The 26,484-nt window shown below is 39.9% G+C and overlaps 1 protein-coding gene across 1 annotated transcript in view; it reads left to right on the forward strand.

The window, feature by feature from the left end:
* Window positions 1-574: 574 nt before the first annotated feature.
* LOC124117887 (C-type lectin lectoxin-Lio3-like) overlaps window positions 575-26,484 on the forward strand; it is a 32,873-nt gene continuing 6,963 nt past the window's right edge. The window contains exons 1-2 of the mRNA XM_048391174.1: window positions 575-781; window positions 24,724-25,540. Coding sequence (XP_048247131.1) covers window positions 25,234-25,540 — 307 coding nt within the window. The 5' untranslated portion in view covers window positions 575-781; window positions 24,724-25,233. The remainder of the gene's footprint in view (window positions 782-24,723; window positions 25,541-26,484) is intronic.

Genomic DNA, 26,484 nt, shown 5'->3' on the forward strand with positions numbered 1-26,484 from the left:
ACGCAGTGATTTTCTTCGTCTGCAATAAAATGAGTCTTGTTTGGTAGTGAAGCAGGCGGGATGAAAATCTAAACATTAACTTGTTAGGCCTATGAATGAATGCGTATGAACATAGTTACTTGTACATTTGAGAATATGTCAACTTTAAATCGTTTATTAGCCTTCCAGTCACCTGGGTGTAACCACAACGTGGGACAAATACAATGAAGTGTCGTCCGCCATACACGGCAGTTATCATCACAAAAACATCATCACTATCGATCTGTGTCTCCTCGCGTCAAGTGCCCCCACCAACTCCCCGAGGGCAGAGAACTTTGCGACTTGAACCCGCTTTGATCCCTGTGTTGCTGTGAGATCCATCACCTAGTCACAAATATATTTAATAATAAGAGACATTTACTTTAACGGCAAAATGTTAAAGCAGTTTTATTGCAAAGCTTTAATGTGTTTGACAATGGTGTGTCTGGCATTGTGATTCCTGCAGCTAACGCTATGGGAACTGCAAACTGATCAATGACGTAAATCATGTGCGATGGGAGCGAACCAACCACGTTGGAGGATGTTCCGGAGGCCGGGTTGCGGTGCACTGATGCTATCTTGCTGGTCGGGCTGAACCCATGATAGTGGAAACGTAAATGGTTGAGAAAATTGCCAGCGTTCATTACAGCCATTACCTGTAATTAAGTTGACAGGTGAGATTGTCACGCTGTAGCCTCACCTGAGAAAACAAAACGCGGTTAGTTACTGTCATTGTACAGGGAGGCGGTACATGGTGGGACAGGTAAGGTAGATTTTCTTAAATTTGTGTTTAATAATGTGACATTTTTTACGTGTTTTGAAATACTCAAAATTTTAATATTTCTGAATCATTCATTCAAAGGCGTGTTGGGTTGCAGTGAAATTTACGTATATGTTTAACACTTTGGGTAAATAATCACTGGATCACCGACAGAATAAAATTCAGGACGATTCGAGACCACAGCGTGTACTGACAAACCACTTGTGGCTCATACCATTAGACCATCAATAGCATCATTGTAAAATCTTCTGTAGCACCAGCTGCGAAGAATTGTAATAAGACCATTGTATAATGTTATATTTCGGAAGATTTGTAAAAACATAATTGTAAAATGTTATTCTCTTGGAAGAAGTGAAAGAACCTCATTGTAAAATGTTATAATCTGGGGAGGATTGTAGGAACATAATTGTAAAATGTTATGCTCTGGAAAGAATTGTAAGAACATAATTGTAAAATGTTACAATCTGGGGAGGATTGTAGGAACATAAATGTAAAATGTTATACTCTGGAAAGAATTGTAAGAACATAATTGTAAAATGTTATAATCTGGGGAGGATTGTAGGAACATAATTGTAAAATGTTATGCTCTGGAAAGAATTGTAAGAACATAATTGTAAAATGTTACAATCTGGGAAGAATTGTAAGAATACAATTGTAAAATGTTACAATCTGGGAAGAATTGTAAGAACCTCATTGTAAGATCATAAATCTGGGGAGGATTGTAGGCACATAATTGTAAAATGTTACAATCTGGGAAGAATTGTAAGAATACAATTGTAAAATGTTACAATCTGGGAAGAATTGTAAGAACCTCATTGTAAGATGTTACACTCAGGAAAGAATTGTAAGAACCTCATTGTAATATGTGATAATCTGGGAAGAATTGTAAGAACACAATTGTAAAATTTTATACTCTGGAAAGAATTGTAATAACATAATTGTAAAATGTCATAATCTGAGAAGAATTGTAAAAAGACCATTGTTAAATATTCTGCCATGAAATGTAATATCGGTTGAATGAGAAAACCAGGGTCTTTATTGTAGAACAAACGACAGCAAAGTTTAAGAGCTCTCATATGAAGAAGCTCAAGAGATCGATGTCGGATAAAAAAATGCCTAATTTTGGAGACATACCCTCCTCACGCCTTCAACTTTATTGTGAAAATGTTGACATCCAAAAGATTTTCAGAAAGGAAAACACAGAAATAATAGTACAAGTGCATGGGCGTTATCAAACATTTTTCAACAGGCGTGTTGGCGTAACACAACACATTATTTAAGGAAAGTTTGTTTTTAATATCGGTTTACTTGTGAAAAATATGTTTTAAATGTAAACATATACAAGACATGTTTACTGACGGTATACGGGTTCTTGTGGGGTTAGTAGTTCTGCTCTCTGATTGGTCAATCTCACTTTGCGGCATTATAATTACACGTATGCCTAGTTTGGGAATGTGTGGAAATGTTGTAGAAATGCACATTTGTGTCCCTACCCGTCCATGATCCTGGCAGGTGTGTTATGTCATATATGCCACGGGGTAGCGACACAAAACACAAATAAAGACATTGACATGTGTGCATATACCATTTGGAATAATTTGGAAAGTTTACAAATTCAAACCTTATTTCAAACGTTAGAAATATAACATTTCCCTTACATTTACAGGTACAGAAATTAATAGGAAATTGTTCAAATTCAAATGTTGCATATATGAGATAAACTTGGCACCTATACCTTGGAAATACCTAGAGAAATACAAGCCGAATCAATGAGCGGTGTGTCATGTTCTTTCCGTTCATGGCCATATACAGGCATAAGTGTTTAATCAAACAACAGATGCAACAGATGCACGTCGAAGATTTTGTGTGGATAATTTTCAAAAGAGTATATTTCTTTCTTGAGTGTGTTTGGTACAGGGGAAGGTTCAGCGTGGTAAGTGAGTGAGTGAGTGAGTGAGTATGGATTTACGCCACTTTTAGCAATATTCCAGCAATATCACGGCGGGGGACACCAGAAATGGGCTTCACACATTGTACCCATGTCGGGAATCGAACCCGGGTCTTCGGCGTAACGAGCGAACGATTTAACCACTAGGATACCCGACCGCCCCCAAACCTTATGAAATACACGGGAATCCCTGCAGGGTATGCAGGGTATGCAGGGTATGTGAACTACAGTGCAACTCGTTAAGTTGGACAAAGGATGCTCAGTACATTGTCCAGGGATATTTAATGGCAGCTGCAGGTGGCCATGGGGAAGATAACGCCTTGTTTGTTTATAACATTATCTCAGTGGATTATCTGAGGAAGTAATATTACGACAGAAACGTCGTGCGTCAAATGTATTCACGAACATGAACTCAAATATTTGCCTAGAGAACATTTTGTGAACTTTTTGATTGTTCAGTGAAAGTTGCAATAACATTTGTCGGCTCATTTTGCGATATTCAGAAGAGTTACAGTGCAACGGTAGAGTCTACTCGGTACATGTATGTAGTGGACGTTTGTGCTTCGCTGAATGAGGTCAACACGGCTATATGTTAGAGTGTGATCTAAAATACCTGTGTGATCTACACTTTGCACATCAGTCCTTGCCCTTAGCACCAACGGAAGAAAGCAACCCCTTTTTGGATTTCTCTCTCCTTATCATAAACATCAACTAGAAGAGTTTGGGAACTACAGGAACCAAACTGTTTTCTACCTTAAAGGACAAGACGCACTATGTTATTCACTTTAGCACTCTGCAGCTCTATTTACCTTCAGGTTTGAAACTTGGCAATATTCACACAGTCTTGAAATTTTCTCAATCTTGATGGATGAAACCCTATATAGATTTCAACACTAAAAAACGGAAAGAAGTTACATATGATTTTTCAAAAGATTTGTTTAAATTACTTTCCACCGCTGTCTATGGCAAACAGCTCCGAAATGACAGAAACTGTCAACAAGTGGAATTGATCACAACTGAAGAAAGACTGTGACTTTTTACATCAAAACCAAATTTAAAAAATGTTAAGATATTTTCGGACAATTTGGTGGTCGTTAACATGGAGAAAGTGTCAATGACTCTCAATCAACCCGTTTCCTTAGGCTTCTCCATTTTGGAACACGCAAAGACAATTTTGTATGAATTTCATTATAACGTTATGATGAAACACTATGGTAGTGATAATCTTAGAGTCCTGATGACCGATACTGACTCATATTTATTCGAATAAGATGGTGTACGAATCTTGGAGAAGATGTGAACCTGTCTTAAAAACGAATCCAGAACTATTTGACACGTCCAACTATCCTCGAAACCATCCAGTTGATCCCATGGACAGGCACAAAGCCATCGGTGTGATGAAAGATGAGGTAGGCGGTAAAATCGTTAGATAGTTTGTAGGGCTTCGCGCAAAAAAATATATACACATGCACAAAAGTTAAGCGCCACACACCATATTTGTGAGCTGTTACTTTTGGCACTTAATGATGACTATTATAACGAGATGAACGATTGTTAGAAGCCGAAAATGTAAACCTCATGTGATGCAATTTTTAAGTTGTCCCAAAGCAAGTTTATCTTGTGTTCCAAAAGAATATGAGCAGAAGGGAATTTTACCAAAGACCAGAAATTGAAGGATTAGAATATATTGAAAACCTTTTTTTGTCATGTAACTGTCATGATATCAGCAGACCATATCAGGTGTCACATTTTGCAAGACAGAAACGTCAGTAATGTGTGTATGATCCACGGACATTGACCACAGCTTCAACCCTACGCCTCATACTCATTACAAGTCGTTGAATGCTTCTCTGAAGTAAACGGATCCATTCTTCGTGAAGTGCGGCTTCAAGCCAGCAGGATTTTGAACTGGGGGATCATCTCTGTCCCAGAGATGCTCAGTGAGATTAAGATTTGGACTACAGGCGGCCAAGGAAGTGTGTCAATAGCTTCTTGACGGAAATAAGCCAAAACTGCCCGAGATCTGTGTGGTCTAGCATTGTCGTCCATGTAAACAGGTCTTGTCTGAAGAGTATGGTTGTCAAAATGACTACCACTGGACGAAGAACGGCATCTTGGTTTTGTTTGCCATTCAGGTTTCCACGAATTGTCACCAGCGGAAGTTTGCAGCCGAAGGAAACACAACCCAATATCATGACAGACCCCCGGTCACATGCTAAGGTCCTCTGGATGTTCCTTGGTGCAAAACGAGTGTTACGTTGCCTCCAAACACGTATTCGACCATCAACAGTTCGTAGCAGCATTCGACACTCGTCAGACCAATGCATTCTTCTCCAGTTGGCCAAGTTCCATCGACTACGGGCACGATACCATATCAGACGACTCAGCATGTGCCTCTCAGCCATGGTGATATATTTGTGGGTTTTTTTGCTGTGTGGCTATTTGTATTCTGTTGCTGCTATATGCACTATTCTATCTTTCTTCTTTGTTGTTGTTGTTTTCCATTCTCCTATTTTGCAAAGCATAGGACTCGCTATTTCCTCTAGAGCTCCAATCCGTTCTATTTCTTTCTACTAGGAAATAGCCGTATATTGGGATTTCTACATCTGTAGTAGATTCTCCATTTTCTCCAACTGTCAATAGGAATAGCAATGTTCTTCTGTTTCCTCTAAAGATTGTAGTGGTATATTTTCTACAAATGTACTCTCCTGCGGGCATGTCTAGAGCTTTTTGTTGTTTTGTTGGTATGTGGAGCATGTACTAGAAGTAGTTTGTATGTGGCATCGATTTCTATTTTCTCGTATTCTTTTTCTAGAGCTTCTTCTTGCAAAGATGCTTGCTTTTGCGGGTCTGGTGCTTCTTCTACAGAAATAGGATTCCAGAGAATTGTACCCCTACTAGACTAGAATAGAATTGCAGGTTGTACGCATATATACAATACTACTTGTTCGGTATCGTCTTTCCCTGGGTTGTTTTCTGCTCTGTTTCCTTCTACAAGAAACATATCTCTAGGGCTCCAGCAAATTTCTCTTTCGAATCTGTCTACATTGCTTTCTGCAAAGTCATGGCATTTGTCTAGCACTTTTGCAACAACAACTTCTCCTCCTTCTATTGGCACAACTACAACTCTGTTGGAGGACCAATTTTTGTTTTGGCTTTGATATCCTAGTATAGCCCAAACAGTTTTTTCGTCTACTATTTCTGCTATTTTCTTTGTTTTTGGAATTCGTGGTATATCTTCTACCAACGTTCGTGTATTGTCCAAAATGTGTGTATATTCTTGCTTTTGGCGCATTAGGGAAGATAGCAGATCTAGTTCTTTTTGTTTTTGTTCTCCATAAGATTGGTTTTGCTTTCGTTTTTCTTCTAGATAATTATAAGCTTGTCTTTTCCATTCTTCTGTATGTAGACATTCTTGTATGTCTTATAGATATTTTCCTCTATCCTTTGTGGACATGGTGTATACTTTGTAGTTTGTATTTGGACATATCTCTACCTATAACGTGGCATTTTGTTGTTCTCCACCCCCACTCTACTTTTTCTGTGGGTGGCAATAGAACGTTTCAATGTATTGCGTTTTTGTGTAGTTGTGTTGGCTTTTTGCTTGCACACAAGATAGTTTTTGTATGTTTTTGTATAGCAATATAGAGGACCTAGTTCCACACCTGACCGTTTGTGGATAGAATTTCTCCTCGGAATATTAGGCAGTTTTGGAAGCCAAAATCTCCCATGGTCCATTGTATAGCTGTATTCCATTTTGTATCGTCTTCTACACACTTTGTTGTTGGACAAATTCGTACTCCAGCTATTCTCCAAGCTGTTGTATGCGCATACCAAGCTACAAATATAGTTCCTTGTGGGCGATCTGCTACCACAAAGCAACGATCTAGACAACCAGCAAGATTTTCCCATTGTTTTGTTGTACTACAAACAAAGGCGTTGTCGAAACTATTCAGAGAGCATCTTCTACCAAATAGTCTGCTGTTTCTGTGTCTTGCAATTCATTGTTGCAGCAATACAAAGATACCTCTATACGTTTGCATCCCCTAGCTTGTACTTGAAACGATCGATCGTATAGAAACGATCGTTAAACAAAAACAACAAAATGTATTCTCTCATCACTCAGCCTAACAGTGATATAACTGCAAATAAAACAATCAAGTGCGCTAAAGTATTACACATTGTGGGTGGAGGACCAGGGGCACTTTGAGTTGACAGGTGTCATCAACTGGTCAAGTAACATCACGGTTTGTATATTCACGTTGATTGGACAGTCTAGACTTGCGCCAACTAATCATGACAGCATCTTCAGAACAAAACAGAACTTTATTTCTCCCAGGTTTAGGCTCACGTGGATAACGGTGAATTTTGTTTTAGTGCTAGCACATTTTTAATTCAATCTAATATACTTCCCTTGACTGATTATATGACTGCGGTCGTAGATCCGGATGTATCTAAATATGCTCAGTAAATACACAGGATTTATTGTTATACTATTAGGATTAATAGATACAATTGAGTATTTATACCCTTGATCATAAAGTCAGTCACTACTTTTATTTTCACATGTTCGATGTGTATGATTTGGGTTATGATTAAATTGACAAAATAAGAAATCATTCCGTGTATTTGTGTATTATATATTGTACCCCAATACGTAACTAAAATGTGTATAAATAAGGAGACTAGGTTAATTACTGTAATTGATTATTTGATAAACATATTCACCTTTAGTTGCGTAATATTTAACAGAGGTAAAGCTTATTCATAACAACTAATTGTCCCATTTATTTGGCTTCTTTCTTTTATATGAAACAAATGCTATAACATGGGGTGATAAACTTCATTGACAATAGACGTAGCATATAATTGTCCGCATGAACAGTCTACTCTGTTCCAGATATGTTTATTCATTTTGGCAGCATTTAAATTGTTGCATTCCTGGCTCAATGATTCATTTGACGAAATCTTGTTCCAGTTTTGAATTACCGTCAGATAGTTCCAGACCAATTATACAATTTCCCGCCCTATGTGTTACGCATAATTCTGAGATAATTCGAAGTTCATATTCTTGTTCGAACTCTTATCAAACTTCATTTATACCTAGTACTATTATGTAAATATGTTCATTAGTACAAATTATAATAATAAGGACCTTTATTGTCGAAACAGTCTTTGTTCTACAACAACCGTAAGTCGGTATGGGAAAACAAAATATTTGTTTAATTGTTCAAAGTTCATAGTCAATGTCATATGATTATAGACAAGCAAGATAAGAAATTAAATATAAAGAGTAGCCACTTTAAATGACAGAAATTCATTTAGTTAAATTTGCTCATGATTTGGTCTTTTCGTGTTAAATAGTGCCAAAATTCTCTTAATTATTTACTTTCATGTCATTACTAATCTCACATAAGGTCAAACGTTATACAACGTTTAACAGATATGATTATGACATGTTGTATCCAAACATATCCAAACAAATCCAAGCTTGGAAATATGACCTTGACAAATTTTGGAATGGTGGTATTTCCATGTTTTGGATTGTTTGGAATGGATGATATTTTAGTCCAGTGAATGTTTGTTTGGACAGTCCACATAGTCTGCAAGGTGTCCACCCAGTTGTTCTCGTATTTCTCCTGCTTCGAAATTTGACACGACTTTGTTGTAGAACTTCGTTCTTGTTGTATAGGCATTGTAGGTATGCAGCCATGCACAGACATTTTTCCCAACGCTATTTGTATTTTCGAGAATCGTTGGAGTATTTTCCTGGATAGCTGCTGTGAGGTCGCCTTGTTCTCGGAAACCATATTCTTTGCAGAGATATTCGACGAGAGCTACTCTATCGAGTGAACCAGAAAAGTCCCTCGTGTAGTCTATAGAATACAAACCATAGCTGTGTGCTAGAAGTTGTCTTTCAAAGTCTGGCAAAGAGGCATGCAATTCCTCTATAGGTATTTCAGAGACATCTATCTTTGCCACAAATAAGCCATGTGCCTCTTTTTCTGGATATAGTTCTTCCCACTTCTTTATTGCTTTCTGCTCTGTATCTTGCTCTATTCTTGCAAATGTACTCAGTATTGCACTATTTTTGGTTTCAGTATGTGCAGAAATAGTATGCAAAATTGTTGTATGTATATGTCCTCTTCGTTCCCAATCTGGAGTTTCTCCCATAATTGTTCGTACTGCTGCAGATATTCTCGATACTATATATTGCACAGAACTATCTTCTCCCGTACATAACAATTTTCCTTTTTTGTGTACACATTCTTTGCGGTGTAGATACTCAAACACATACAAATCGTCCACAAATGTTGGTAGACCTTCTAGCGGGATTTCCTGCCAAATAGTCTACGTTTGCAATATCTGGTACTAGGTTGCTTTGGTATGCATTTTCTAGCAATAGATTTTGCGCAATAGATTTTGCAGTTCGCAGACCCATTCTTTGGAATGTTGTCTCCAAAGTTGCTCTATATACATTGGGCTACCAAAGTTTAATTGTAAATTCTCTGCTACTTTTTGGGATATTAGGTTTTTGGGAGAAAAGGTAGCCGAAAACCCTGGTTGCCCTGCAGAAAATGGCGCTCTAGTAATGCTTTCCTATGTTTGGAAATGGGTGGTGCTGGTAATAATTTAGTTCTAGATCTGTTGGACCACCGTGGTTTGGTATTAATTGTAGGATGGGTGGATTCCTCCCGGGTGGATCGGGGAAGTCACCTTCACCTGCTAGTCTTCGGAAGTCGTTTTTTCCACATTGGCACTGCTCTGCTAGAGTTTTGGTAAGTATCGATAATTAGATACACCACCCAGCACACTCATTGTCGTACAGATTTTCTATATTAAACTAGGGATTGCTATCTGGTCTGGGGCAGCCGCTGTTCTGGTGGTGGTATGGTGGTGAATCTGTTTATCCATTTCTTGCTATCGATGCAGTGGTCTGTGGCACTGCATTTGCAAGTGGAAGTAGGATCCTCGAAGATGCTTGGTGGTGCAGGACAAGTGGAGAGACAGTCCCCGCATTGGTTGTGTGGATTTCTGTCACTTTCTCTAGAGGAAATAATACGAAGTTTGCCGAGGCTTTGATGTCTGTTGTATAAGAAAACGAAGTCTTGTATCTTGCCAGTCTGGATTGCAGGACGGAAGACGCATAGATATATCTCTAGAAACTGCTTTGGAATTTGGTGCCGCTCGTAGAAAGTATACCCTAAATACTCCAAGATTTGTTTCTCTCTATCGGATAGGAATAGACAAGGGTATCTTTTTCCGAGACAGTCATAGGCCTCCAATACTTCTTCCTGTTTCGTTTCTTGCTCCTCGTGGCTTCCACGAATTCGCATATATCTACCATGTGAAATGTGGTACTTCTGTTTTGATGCTCGAACAGATAAAGTGCCCGAACGAATTTCGGTGTATGCTTCTCTTGGTAGGGATGCTCTTGGCATTTTTATATATCCTATGTACCTCAAATGTTTAATTGGGAGTACACCTATTTGGGGGCATTCGTCCTAGCTTAATGCCATGTCGATCGTAGAATAGCATAATCATTTTAATGGAAGAAAGAAAAAAATCCCCTCTTGTAGTAGCAGTATTGGGGTATAAATCTGGCCACATCATGGGTGTACCGGTCTCATGCTATTTCCCCCCTTACCTACACTACTACTCTTATCATTATTATATACATCATGTATAATATGGACAGTACATTGTCACCTGTCAGCCTGGTAGGATTGGCCAACAGCACTCAACTCTTTTCTCATGTTGACGTTTCATGTTACAGGCAAATAAATACATTTTAAAAGAAACTCCGTCTTCAATTTTCGTCTGGGACGACTAAGAGCCTGGACCTGAGACACACTAAATAAATACATTGTGCTGTACAGATCTACACAACATGCTGTGACAGCGCACTGCATTATTGAAACGACTGAAGAACTGCATATAGCCTTGTTTAGGCTATGCACTTGTTTTTGTGTACAGATGTGACTGCGAGGTTAGGGCAACCTGACACACATGCGCATTTAAAGCCATGTTTACCTGTACTAGTTGACTGCCAAGGTTGAACTCATTCATGTGTGAAAAATGTTCTCGAGGCATCTGTACATCTACTTTGTCGATTTGCATTATTAAAGTACACATAGGTGAGGCATTTTATACATTCATATATATTTGTTGTGCACGAAGTGTAGCCCTGACATTTCCTCGAAACTATGGGCGGCCATGTAGCTTCAATATCTTAATAAGTTATATCACTGAACATTGGTCAAGGTGTAATCTGTAAACAAAGATCTGAGGGGCTGTAATTCATCTTCATCGAACACACGCTGCGTTCATCACAGTTTGTGACTTTCTAATCTAATTGGGAATCATACAGTCGTTAGGCTTACGGAAACTAACGAACTAGCACTCGTTTGGCAGGTAGGTTTTGTTAAGATTTGTTATCTTGTTCTCTCTATACCCTCTACTTCCTTAATCACAATTTAAATCCAAAAAAGACTTTCGGCCTTAACACTGTGGCAATTTTAGACCCTCTGTTTCTGTATTTACTTGAGCTAATTTCCCCTAATGTTTACATCATCTCCTAAGACTAAGTCAACAATGATGTCAAAGATGTCTGACATGTTTCTTATGAACAGTTTATGAAGCTAAACAATGTCCAAGTGACTTAAGCACAAAAATACGCGCTATCCATTTGTTCGACGTTTGTATGTGCTTTTTGGGGAGAGGAGCGTGTAATAGCGTGTATGACCTCCAGCTGCCTCAATGCATGCTGTGATACGCCTCCTCATCGATGACGTCAGTCTTCTGATGACGTGGACTGGAATCCGTTGCCACTCGTCTCTCGGGGCCTGCTGTAATTCTTGTCTGTTGACGGGAGGCTGATGGCGTGCTCTAATCTGTCTGTCAAGATGGCCCCACACATGTTCAATAGGATTCATATCGGATGAATGGGCAGGCCAGGGCAAAACGTCAACGTTCTACTGGTTTAGAAAGTTCTGAATCAGTCTTGCAGTATGGGGCCTGGCATTGTCGTGTTGAAAAAATGTCCCCTGCTGTTGGTTTTGTTAGAACGGAAGCACAACTGGCTGCAACACTTGGTCTCTGTACTGCACAGCGTTCAGGTTTCCCTGTATAATCACCAAATCAGTCTTCTGATCTCCACAAATACCGCCCCACACCATGACACCTCCCCCGCCGAATGGATGAACCTCTCGAATACACGCCGGCGCCAAACGTTCCCCTCTGCGTCGATAAGCTCGTGCTCTGCCATCATTTCCAAACAAGTTAAACCGACTTTCATCAGTAAACAGCACTCGACGCCAATTTCTCACTTGCCAGTGTCGAACCTGCCTCGCCCATCGCAGTCTCAGGCGTCGATGTTGAGCAGTCAGTACCATTCCTCGGAACGATACGCTCGGATTCCAGCAGCGCTTGAAGTCGTCGTGGTACTGTACGATGGCTAATGGGATGTCCCAACGCTGTTGCTGCCGTCGCCGTCGCCGTTACGAATCTGTTTCGCAGGTGAATGAGCCGTATCTGACCGTCTTCCAGTGGTGTTGTCACACAGGGTCATCCGGTTCTAGGACTGTCCTGTGTCCTCCCTGTCTGCCTGTACCGTTGAATCAGCCTGGCTACTGTCAATGGTGTACAACTAAACCTTCTGGCAATTTTGACCAGTGTTCCCCCTCATTTCGGACATACCGATGGCTCTCTCTCTGCTCCTGTGACAGTCGTGGCATTTCTTTTGTATGCTTTCATCACGTGTGGTTATACCCTGCAGACGAACGCATTCATACAGGTTACATGCACGTGCAGTTTATGCCATAGGCGGGAAACCCGTTTCCTCATTTTTTGTCCCCGCACGAGCGCCGTCAAAGGTGGCGCGTTCGGGTGAGGTGTTTTTTGGTTCCTGTTCCTGGGCAGTCATATTCCCAATACCCACTTTCCACTAGTTATCGCTGTTTTTAGGAAAATTACAAATTGCCCACCTATACTTTCATTTGCCGCTTAGTTTATATACACTGCAAAAAACCAAAACAAGTATGTGTGTAGACTTTATGGTCAAATGCACAGAGCCGATTAGCAGTCGGAGGTGATTGCATTGGCGGTGACTTCTATATTATAATCACTTGAAAGTGTTGAAATCGATTTGTGCTGAGCTAGGATTGCTTTGTACGGGATGCCGCTAAGTGATTTGTAACATGCTCTCGTGTGCATAGCAGATTACCCAACTGAGTGGATTGCACTGAGGATGAAAGCTATATCATTATTACTTAAAAGTGTTGAATTTGGTTTGTACGGTTTAATGGTACGGTATATTATTGGTATAATGTGAAATTTCCGCGGAAAATCGCGTTTTTTAAACAGTAGTCCTCGGAAAAATCATCTTCCGCGTAAATATATATAAACAAAGATTTAAAAGAAAATACTCCTAAAAACCGTCGCGGATTGTCCTGTTTTTTTATCAGAGCTTTTAGCACCAAACATGTCTTTATTATTCATAACACAATACTTTTATTGTCTGATCTTAAGTTTCCGGACATCATACGGTTTCTATCACGAATACTTGCACTATAACGAGGGGTGTGGCATCACACAGAAATTGTAAATACTCCGATCATGGCTTGTTTTTATGATAACGTTGTATTTTATAAATAAATGAGATGTTTTACGGTTGTTCATGTGAAAAAACTATGAATGTTTATTCAGCGTCCGAAAACTCATAACACGGGGATGTATATTGTATTGATGTCTCATGTTTTACAAAAGGTAAGTAAGTACAAGGTAAGCTTTTCTCAATATGCTTTAATATGGGAAAGGGTCAGACATTGCACGTTTGTAGCAGTATTGCTCGCAGACCAGGGCCCACTTGCACAAAGCGATCATAGCGCTAAGATGATCGTAACTCCCGTACTTTAACATAGGCTTACAATAGTCTTAGCGCTAAGATGATCGTAACTCCCGTACTTTAACATAGGCTTACAATAGTCTTAGCGCTAAGATCGCTTTGTGCAAGTGGGCCCTGGTGCGCAGAAGCTGTTCCCAATTTTTTTCGAAATTTTACTGCATCCGCCATCTTTGTTTATTTGACTTTACTTTTGCCACTGACTAATTACATTGGTTGGTATGAATATTGTCCAGACGGCACGAAACTGCTAAAAATGCAATGTTTAAAATATTTCTAGGGGCTCAGTCAACAAACTACGACTGTAAATGTATTGTACAACCGATGCAAGAAATTTTTTAAAAATGTTACAAATCCAAATTATTAACAAGTGGAATATGAATACTAATACCTGTACTTTTAAGATCAAGATTTTTTCCCATTGACGTATTCAGATTTAATTGATAGTTTGCTTTACTTATATAAATGCGAATTGTATTTATTGTGTTTCTTCATCTATAATTACACAAGGCACAAAACTTGGTTAAATTGCTTAAATCGCCTCTTTAATGCAAACCCAATTATCGAAAATGAACGGAGAATTCCATGCTTGTTTTTTTCTGCGTGAGGGAAGATAATTTATATAATGTTTTCTAAATTAGATATTAAATTATCGTTCCAACAGAACTCAGAAATTACATATGTAAGCTGTTAAGGAAGTTATACACAAAGGTGTATTTGAAAATGAACAAAAAGAAGAAGAATAGTTTATTTATGTGTCACTATTTCAGCACCCAACCATTTAAGCACTAAGTAAACAATGTCATTTAACCCTCAATTAGTTAATTAGTATAGTTAACCTGCAGTATACTGTATCTCTTCGCGTTTAAACAAGGATTGATCCCCTGTTTGTTGTTGGTGAGACAGGTCAATTAATATCTGGAAGTAAGGGATTAGCCTTAGTCACAATAAATTAACATTCCACGTGAATTCCGTTTATTAATGAAATTATTTATGATATGTTTATAATAATGGTAACTTTGAGGCCAATACCAAACTGCCAAAACGCACTGTAAATAGTTCACATGTATTTTACTTAAAGAATGCTGAAATATTTCTGGGTGCAAAGATGCCATTTCCATTTGGACATGGAAATTGTATTGATTATAAAAAAAAGTTGGTTAATGTAACATAATTTGATATATTCGCCCCATTTTCCATAATTTCTAGTTTTTGTAAAGAAACATGCGATACATTCATACAAACAATTACAGGCGAAAATCTTGTGTTATTTAACTTTAATTTGCCACAAAAATTAAGATAATATCATTTGGATATGAACATGGACCACTGACAGGCTGAGACAGTTTTAAAAAGTTGTGACGAAAAACCTCTCCCAAAAATTCAAGGGCAAGACTTGTTCGCCTTCTCGCGTATCTCCTTCAGACTGTCAGTCTGTCTCCGGCATCCTTCATGGCAGGCCATAGTTGGAATTATTTTACATTTTGCACCAGGTTAATGTTCATGGCACTACATACGTCGTAGCAGGTTATGCTGCAGCAAGGAAAGCGTCATGGTCCGGGGAAACATTTGTTTGTTTTGTTGTTTAACGCCGCACTCAGCAATATTCCAGCTATATGACGGCGGTCTGTAGATAATCGAGTCTGGACCAGACAATCCAGTGATTGACAGCATGAGCATCGATCCACGCAATTGGGATCGATGACATGTATCAACCAAGTCAGCGAGCCTGACCACCCGATCCCGTTAGTCGCCTTTTACGACAAGCATAGTCGCCTTTTACAGCAAGCATGGGTTGCCGAAGACCCATTTTACCCCGGAATCTTCACGGGTCCCGGGGATACAGGGGGATGTGGTGGAGATGGGGTTGGGTCGGGGCTATAACTAAAACAGCTGAGAGTCCATCGTACTGATCAGGTAGCCGTTGTACAAAACAACCTTATCGCTACGACTGTCGTAAGTCTATGTTAAGGTGTGAGAGTTAGGATCACCTTACCGCTAAGATCGCTTTGTACAACGGCCCCTTGATAGATAGATAGATAGATAGATAGATAGATAGATAGATAGATAGATAGATAGATAGATAGATAGATAGATAGATAGATAGATAGATAGATAGATAGATAGATAGATAGATAGATAGATAGATAGATAGATATTTTCATTGTCGGCTTCCGTTCCCTGAACGAATACTACGAGAGAATACTACGGGCGATCGATGAGAGAAATTTGCTTGACCCAAGTCAATCTAGGTGACCACATACAGGGTTAACAGGACTTAACTTGTGTTAATCTGTGTTAATCAATGATAATCACGGCAGTCGCCGAAATGAAACGCATGAAATGCAACCTTAGATATAATAATGGCTGCAAAGAGACAGAGAAACACGACAACTATGTGCTGTAAAACTATGAGAGACAAACACGTTTTACATGGCTTGACATAGCGGCCATTGTACCTTTCCTATATCATGTATATAAAATGTCAAGACGCTTAAAAAACCGCTTGTTTCAAACGACATATAACAAATATTAAATTATTTATATCAACAATCAGAAGTAAAATTTCACTGACGCATATCATATACTATCTTGGTAATCATATTCAATAAAATGCTTTTATTCATTTTGAATAAAGAAAATGACACTAATCTCTTTACCGATGACGTCATTTGGAGGCTGCTAACCAGGATACCACACCCCTCGGGTTCAGCAGGTATGGTCAACTCTTGTCAATCGAAGTGTGACGTAAATCAGTTAACCAATTTTAACTTGGTAATACCTTTGTCAAAACGCGACTATCTTGGTTTTCAAATCGAACACAATCATTTACTATTAGTCATAAAGCAAAAACACATTTATAAACACAATACTTTTAAGACATAGTCGGGATGTGTACCTGCAATCTCTAGGTTTGAAGTCAATGACGCTACCATCTCTATTACTGGGACTGTTGTCGTCACAAGTGCAAATTGTCCTAGTCACAATAACTCAGCTTGATTTGTTTTAATGTTGATATTGTAGCAAGTTAGTTCTCGTGGTATATGTGTTATACAGGTGCCTGTCCAATATATATTATACATCGTATCCATATTTGACTTATTGCCTAATAAAGGCACTATATTTTTACATGTATAAATTCTAAATATTTTTAAACATGTTGAAGTTCTGGAATGTTTAAACGTGTTTAAATTCTAAACATGTTTATGTTATGGGGATGTTGTGTTTAGGTGGTGTTTAGGCTAAGAGATTATATCTCATTTCATGTGTTTAGACCCTTAACGTGTTTAGATGGAACACACGAAATGTGTATCCCGTTTAGGACGTGAACACATTCCTAAACATGTCTTGTATGTCCTAACCACAGTACTTTCAGCGTACTGACGCACAGTTCCATAGACAGACACAGAGACACACAGACAGTCCGGCCGACAGGCATCCTTATAACACCTGCAGACAGGCATCCTTATAACACCTGCAGACAGTAATCCTTATAACACCTGCAGACAGGCATCCTTATAACACCTGCAGACAGTAATCCTTATAACACCTGCAGACAGTAATCCTTATAACACCTGCAGACAGGCATCCTTATCACACCTGCAGACAGGCATCCTTATAACACCTGCAGACAGTAATCCTTATAACACCTGCAGACAGGCATGCTTATAACACCTGTAGACAGGCATCCTTATAACACCATCAGACAGTTATCCTTATAACACCTGTAGACAGGCATCCTTATAACACCATCAGACAGTAATCCTTATAACACCTGCAGACAGGCATCCTTATAACACCTGCAGACAGGCATCCTTATACCACCTGCAGACAGGCATTCTATAACACCTGCAGACAGGCATCCTTATAACACCTGCAGACAGGCATCCTTATAACACCTGCAGACAGGCATCCTTATTACACCTGCAGACAGGCATCCTTATAACACCTGCAGACAGGCATCCTTATAACACCTGCAGACGGGCATCCTTAGAACACCTGCAGACAGGCATCCTTATAACACCTGCAGACAGGCATCCTTATAACACCTGCAGACAGGCATCCTTATAACACCTGCAGACAGGCATCCTTAGAACACCTGCAGACAGGCATCCTTATAACACCATCAGACAGGCAGCCCTGTCTGTTCAACTCCCGCTGTGAACAAAATTATTAACTCTTTTCGAGTTATTGTAAAACAAACAAAGAATAGAGAATATAGAATTAAACGTTTTGGTTTAAAAAATGCAGTCGTTAACCATTGCTGAACATGCAGTCCTACATCCCTGGGATTGATTATTTCACCCACCATACGACACAAAGCGAATAAGCAAATACACGAATCTACTTTAACTAGCACTGCGCGATTATAGTATTAGAAATTATCTCTGTCACGCTCGCATTGCTTCTAATCTGATTCCCGCTTAAAGTTGACTGACAAGGAAATGGCATCATTTTCTGTGCAAGCGATGCCCAGGCTCTATTCAAACTCAGCTGGTGGGATAGTGCATATTGGTTAAAAGGAAACCCAAAATTGCTCTGTTAATGGCCGACACAGTCAGACACGGGGTGTTTAGGGGTGTGTGTGGAAAGTGTAAACTATGATTGAGTTAAGCTTCAGACTGATTCTCATTAAAACTGTACATTAAGGTCGCCATCAAACAGCTTTAATGTGGGAGTCGTGTCAGTTGTGACATTAGACTGACTGGCAAAAACACGTGAGACCAGAGGGACGCCGATACATTCGTTTGGCAGTCTGAGAACATACGTCATTGTCGCTGAGTTCTTAGCCCTGTTTGCTTTCCTCTCCTAGCACTGTCGACCACCTCCGTGGTGTAATACTGAGATTATAGCTTTTGGGGAGTTCGACAATGGTGTGTTCTTCGCCCTGTTTTGTTTGCGATGTTTATCGATGAGTCAGAGCATCAAATAATGAACTGAAATGTGATGGAGGTATTGAACTGCATGTATAACTATTTCAGCTTCGTATTATATTGTTTGCAAATGATGTATGTCTTATGGCAGACCTTACAGTATTTACACGTTTTGGGTATAGTTGTACGTTTAAACTTTGCATGAAATACCGGTTTATACTGTTGGACATGGCTCCACTCGGTATCTGAAAGAATCTTATATGTTATTATAGGCATTTGAGAGGGGTGAAATTAACTTTGTTTAAAAATTACAGATGTTGATTTGTTAATTTCATGTGTAGGACGTGTCCAATATTTCCTTCTCGGAATTCTGTTAAGGCTCTCATATGAGCTGATATAGTAACATTTCTAGCAGCTCTACAACATACACATACACGCCGTTATAAACATATGTCGAAAATAACGTAATGAGATTTCACGTGATACGGTTAGGATAGCCTTGACCGAAGTTCTAATAATTTAAGAATTCGAACGGATAGCTATGAGGGCATTGTCAGAAGCCACCAAGTATGTCGTATATCGGTTTACATTGAGGATGAGACATCAGCAACCCTTGCTTGTCGTAAAAGGCGACTGTGCTTGCCGTAAAAGGTGACTATGCTTGTCGTAAAAGGCGACTAAAGGGATCGGGTGGTCAGGCTTGCTGACTTGGTTGATGCAGTCATCGATCCCAATTGCGTGGATCGATGCTCATGATATCACTGGATTGTCTGGTCCAGACTCGATTACTTACAGACCGCCGTCATATAGCTGGAATATTGTTGAGTGCGGCGTTAAACAACAAACAAACCAACATTGATGATGATCATACTTGCATGCTTGTTGTACAGTATACTCGAGCTTCAGGCAAAATTATTTACATTTCAATATGTATCTATGTCATCATTATATAATATTAATATTTTAATGTCAAGTAAGCAAGAAAAAGTATTCAGTGCGTTTCAGGGGAAGGTTATTGTGTTAGCAGTTGTACTGCGGGTGTGACTGTAGACACTAATAATGTATAGGGACCGATGGCCCACTCCATCGTGAAGAGAGAACCGCCTCCGTGGTGTAGTGGCTCGAGCGTCTGCCCGGAGAACGGAATGTCCGGGGTTCGATGGCCCACTCTATCGTGAATAGAGAACCGCCTCCGTGGTGTAGTGGATAGAGCGTCTGCCCGGAGAACGGAAGGTCCGGGGTTCCATGGCCTGCTCTATCGTGAAGAGAGAACCGCCTCCGTGGTGTAGTGGATAGAGCGTCTGCCCGGAGAACGGAAGGTCTCGATACCCAACCGAGTCATACCAAAGGACGTTGAACTATGGTAGCTGTTGTTACCCTGTCTGGCGCTCGGCACTAAGAGGCTAAAACAAGGACAGGTCGGCGCGCAGTCAGTATCCCGTGTCTGTCTGGGGTATCCATGTTAAACTGCGGCATGGTATCTCAGTGGGCTGGGGGCGGTCGGGTAGCCTAGTGGTTAAAGCGTTCGCTCGTCACGCCGAAGACCCGGGTTCGATTCCCGACATGGGTACAATGTGTGAAGCCCATTTCTGGTGGCCCCCGCCGTGATATTGCTGGAATATTGCTAAAAGCGGCATAAAACCATACTCACTCACTCACTCACTCACTCAGTGGGCTGGACCTGACTATGCAAGCACATGCATGGACATTGTTATATATAAAAGAGCACTAATTTGGAACACGACGTTAAAACCATTTCACCGAACCATCATACAGAGTAAACAGGAAACAGTCAATTTGAGTCTTTATTACCTTCATTCAATAGGTCTGAGCAAATACTTCCAGACGTATCAGATGACTGTTTGTTCTCTGGAGGGTTAGCATTCGTTATAGATGACTGATTGTATCTTTAATACTGCCAGAACATTGTGTGCTGTCAAAAATCAATATCACAGCCCTCAATTAAAGTGATAATTATATTGCTTAAACCTGCTATAACCCCAATCACTGGATCTCAGTGAATACGCGTGTGTATCTCACTATTGTATACATTCTCAGGAGGGTGATATAGTGAGTTGACGGACTACTTGTTTAATTCCATTACTGATGTTGCACTTCATGCATCTTCGATTATCCAGTGTATCATATACAGTGAACTACGGTTATAACGAACACGCTTATAACGAACAAACGGATATAACGAACTACTTTTTAGTCCCGACTTTTTGCTGGAGTTATACTGTATATATGCTTATAACGAATCACGGTTATAACGAACTAAGATTAGTAGTCCCTTTGAGTTCGTTATAACCGTAGTTTACTGTACGACTTAAAAGAACTAAGGACCACCCGATTCATTCATATTGTTTTAGTTATAGAGGTTATCACGCGAGTGTGTTTGGGGATGGTAAATATCCTGCATTAGGAATAAACATTGTATTTAGCGAGCCTTGGCGAGCTTATACATTTGGTGTCTATTCCACACAAGCGTGATAACCTCTTTATCATGTAATGTTATTCTTTATTTCTGTGCTTGAAAATCGCTTTCCCTCTCGCACAAACATCACCGACACGGCGACTTTTCCTTGAATGCGCGCATTAATATTTATTACGTGACAGGGTAAAAGTGATGTGTCAGTCGGACAGTGACAGTAGCCAATATAGTTCCAACTGAAATCTGTTTATTATACAGTGACGAAGCAACATATACGCAAAACAGCAAGTGTTTTTAATTGCCTTTCGCGGCAATCCATCGGTCTGTCCGCTAGAGTAACCGACCTTTGTCAAGGGAAGTTACTCTAACCCTAGTCTATGAGACGTCACGGCCACGGTCAGACGTTGTTGACAGTCGGCCTGTCCTGTCATAACGTTAAGTGTGTCAGAAGTGTAGTCAGATGTACACACAGCGACAAACGAAACAAGGTAACAATTCAAACATATTTCAGCCAAATCCATCTATTTTAATTTGTGGTGAAGCTTTCAAGCCGCAGAGGTCTACAAGCACAGATATGGCTACTGATCCCGCTTGGCTATGCCTCGTGCCCTCCCAAAATTGTTTGGAAATTTATATCTCAATTTATAAGTTGCCAAAACTTTTAAAATGCCTTAGCTACGTCACAGTTAGGCACTGATTTTCAGTATATTAGACTGTTCTTTTGATAATGATAGCAATTATCCCTGCAGTATATCCAGTTTCCCGATGGTTAATTCTGACTCGATCGCCGAATGACGAGGGCGACGCCATGTTTGTATAAATAAACAGTGAAAGTAGTCCCTACTTGACCTTTGATACGAGGGATGGTCAAAAAGTTCATAGAACTCAATATAAAAACAAGGTGTAAGTGGACTTTCATGTTTTTAATTTTTCAATATAATCTCCCTGCACTTGAATACACTTTTCACATTTATGCTGTAGACTCTCTGACCAATTCCCTGAAAATAGAAGTCTTCTGCTTGCCCCCCAAACCAAGCTTCTGTGGCAGCAATGAGGTCGTCATCATTGGCGAATCTCGTTCCACGCAGGTGTGACTTGAGATTTCGAAACAGATAATAGTCACTTGGTGCCAGGTCTGGACTAAATGGGGGATGATTCAAATGTTCAAACTTGCATTCACGAATGGCGGCTTGCGCAACTCTACTCTTGTGGACAGGTGCATTGTCGTGAAGTAGCAAAACACCAGCAGTTAACATACCGCGCCGTTTCTCTTTGATTGCATTTCGCAATTTCTTCATTCGATCTGCATAGTAAGCACCAGTGATTGTCTTCTTTGGTGGCTTATAATCTATCATTAAGACGCCCTTGGAATCCCAGAAAAGGGTGGCCATGATCTTTCCAGCAGATGGCTGAGTCTTAAACTTCTTTGGCGGCGGAGATGTCTTGTGCTTCCACTGCTAAGAATCCTTTTTGGGTTTTGGATCCCAATGATGAATCCAGGTTTCATCTCCAGTCACGCGGCGAGCATGAGTATTCTCTGGATCTGCCCTATAAATGTCCAAGAGCTCTCGACTTGATTCCACTCGTTGGTGACGATCTTGCGCATTCAGATTTCGAGGTACCCATCGGGCAGACACTTTAGACATACGCAAACGTTCATTGATGATATTGCAAACACTTCCATGAGAAATACCACACTCTGAGGCAATTTCATCCACCTTGGTACGGCGATCAGTCATAATTATATTTTGAACTTTGGCCACAATTTCATCTGTGATGACATCTGCTGGTCTGCCAGACAGTGGGTCATCTTCAAGTGATGTACGTCCGCGCTTAAACGCATTAGCCCATTTTGCTACGGTGGAATATTGAGGAGCATCCTCACTGTAGACATTAACCATGCGCTCATGAATTGGGCGAGCATTTACTCCTCCTTAAGTAAGAAATTTGATCACAGCCCTATACTCAGTTTTGGAGCTATCCATATTTTAACAAGGGTACCTCACATCAAATAAGTACTGTAACATTACTAATGGGTGTAACCACCTATACTCTTGTAGACACTGGTGTGAAAGATGTCAGAATACGATACAATCATCAAATCTTCTGCTGGGTTCATTTAGATACCATGTTCTATGAACTTATTGACCATCCCTCGTATTTGCATCTCTATCTCTATATCGTTTTTATCCGTTGGCTTTATCCTGTCGAGAAACCTACCCATTATATGATAAAATCTGTTATGTTATGACAGTGAGTATTGTTTTAAGCCACTTTTAGCAATATTCCAGCAATATCACGACGGGGGACATCAGAAATGGGCTTCACATATTGTACCCATGTGAGGAATTGAACCCGGGTCTTCGGCGTGACACTTTTAGCAGTATCAGCATTACTTTGGGATTTCCCCCCAAATTAAGCCGACACGCTGTGACACAATTCGAACACTGTTCAAAGCGGTGTATAACCAAATACACTCACTCATTCACTTAACAATGTCGTTGGGTAATACACGAGTGTTTTAGAACACGGTTTGAGAACATATTGGCGAAGGTTATATTAAATCTAGAGCTCTGAACAATCATGTACATGTGTTTAGTTTCTCTCATCAAAACGTTATCTCGTTACTTTAATATTAACATCGTTGAAAGTATTTAACATTTAAGTATACTCCATTCTATCATGTACCTGGTACCTCCGTCGCCGAGTTCTACTATTACACGTCAGCAAATCATATGACGCTCGTACGTTCGAACACTTTTTCCGAGATGTAGTTCAGTTTTATACAATATAATATAACACGTGAACGTCGGAGAATAACCAGTCTCGATTATCCAATTAGAAGACTCCGTTGGGCGTTAAAAGGCAACATAGCGGTGAAAAGTATATAATTTTTTTAATTTGACGTTTACGCGATATACGGCTTTTCCATTGGACGAGAGGTCGGTCACATGACCGCGAAATTGACGTTCATATAAGAATTGAACGTCAGTTTGGATGGGTACATTGAAGTGTGAACGATTTAAAAGCGCTGGTTAAACTTTCGTGTGAACCTCGACGTTCAATACTTATAATTTCATACTTTGTAGTTTATTAGTCTAGCTGAATAATATCGTAACAATGTTTGCTTAAATTTCAAGTTCTCTTGTTTCGCGGAAGAAAAATGCAATAATGTATTTTGTCGGTATTTGCCGGCTCTCGGTCGGTTTTCCCACTCATACTCAGTTGCGCAAAGAAAACTAGTTCTATGAATATATACCACATAATCTGAAAATATGTCAATATCAACATAATTTTATTCTCTGAACACATTAACAAACGATATTTGGGATTAATCAAATCTTTAAAATAGGTAACAGGAAAGTGAACAAAATTATTAACATGACTCGATGCACAGAGGCTAGCTCAACCTTCAAGTGTGGATTTATATATGACGTCACATAAGTTTGATTGACTTGAAAATCACGTAAAGAATTAAAGATCATAATCGACCACTGATATCACGAACGACTCTTTGTGTAACAATGACACGTGATACCCAAGCTGGCTCGATATATATAACCTTTTAATCCTCCATAAAGAAGAGTACAAAAAAAGCAGAAAATAATAGATGAACACTGGCACTGTCATCGAAACCATATGCAATGTATATACTTACAAGAATAGCGTGTTCAATTATGAAAGGGAATATCGAACACTTTTCATCCTTTCATCTTTTCAATTTCTTGGAACATAGTTTATTCAAGACGTTTCCTCTCATTGCAGATTTGATTCGCAGCAGACTCCTGAGCCAAGTTTGTTGTCCCTGAATCAGCTTAGCCCCCGGGGCAGATCCATTACCTGCTTTACAGCTCCGCAGTGAATGGGAACCTCACCAAGTCAGGACAATAATACATCAAGTCTATCCATGTATTTTTCATTAGCCTACGAACATCAAACGTCTACTGTCCAAAAAAACACTTAAAAACTAGTTTAGTTTGTTAGAGAAGAAATATTAGTTGTTTACTCCCAGGGTTTGGGGAGATATCGACAGGACGACACAGTGACTCTTCCACTTACGAAACCACCAGATCAATGTCAGTGTAGAGATATTAAAAGTGTTTCGTCGACAAAGCGACCCTATGACTACGAGATAATGTTTTTGTCGATATACCTGATGATACAGAACCTACCGTCTCTGGCTGTCTCTCAAACAATCTGAATGTAATCACAAACGATTGTTTTTGTAAAGTTTTATTGAACATTTTCCAACACCAACGAAGTCGAACTTTCAAAATGACGTCACTTCTGGATTGTCCATTGGTCCTCCTGCTGCTGTGTTTGGCGAATCAGGCGAAAGGAGACGGCTTGGCGATACGACTTCCCCAGTTTGACAACAAGCTGATGACGACGTACCTGATCAACAGTTACAGCGATGCCTTCAGTCTGACGTGGTGTGCCGTCAAGTGTTACAACGCTCTCAAATGTGGGTCATTCTTCTATAACAAGGGAGACAAGTCGTGCAAGCTTCATTCCGTCTTGTTCATCACGCCAGGAGACGCTGCAGCACATCCGGGTTCTTGGTATTTCCAGATGACAGAAGGTAATAAAGAAACAGCCGCATTCACATACAGTGAAACCTTGTTACAGCCGCATTCACATACTGTGAAACCTTGTTACAGCCGCATTCACATACAGTGAAACCTTGTTACAGCCGCATTCACATACAGTAAAACATTGTTACAGCCGCATTCACATACAGTGAAACCTTGTTACAGCCGCATTCACATACAGTGAAACCTTGTTACAGCCGCATTCACATACAGTAAAACCTTGTTACAGCCGCATTCACATACAGTGAAACCTTGTTACATCCGCATTCACATACAGTGAAACCTTGTTACAGCCGCATTCACATACAGTGAAACCTTGTTACAGCCGTACTCACATCCAGTAAAAACATTGTTGCAGCCGCATTCACATACAGTAAAACCTTGTTACAGCCGCATTCACATACAGTGAAACCTTGTTACAGCCGCATTCACATACAGTGAAACCTTGTTACAGCCGCATTCACATACAGTAAAACATTGTTACAGCCGAATACACATACAGTGAAACCTTGTTACAGCCGCATTCTCACACAGTAAAACCTTGTTACAGCTGAATTCTTATACGGTGAAACCTTATCACAACCGCATTAACATACAGTGAAACCATTTTACAGCCGCATTCACATGCGGTGAAACTGTATTAAGCCACACGTCACTGACCAAAGTGAAATTTCATGGTTTAATATTTTCCCTGATTAACGAATCAGGGTTTCGTCATAATGGCCCCAGTAAGTGTATAAACAATTTCCACGGGAATCATTCGCTCGGCGGGGTTTCCCGAATGACAGGGTTGCACTGTACATTGACTTACATCTATCAAAGCAACACCTCACATGTGGCTAATATTTGTTTCTTTCAGAACCATTTGCGATAATCTTAACCTTTGCGCGATTTGCGTCTCCTGCGGGTATTTTTCTATAAGACAACAGTGAAA

This window comes from Haliotis rufescens, unplaced genomic scaffold, assembly GCF_023055435.1.
Source record: "Haliotis rufescens isolate VD_foot unplaced genomic scaffold, xgHalRufe1.0.p SCAF_10, whole genome shotgun sequence".
Lineage (NCBI taxonomy): Eukaryota > Metazoa > Mollusca > Gastropoda > Lepetellida > Haliotidae > Haliotis > Haliotis rufescens.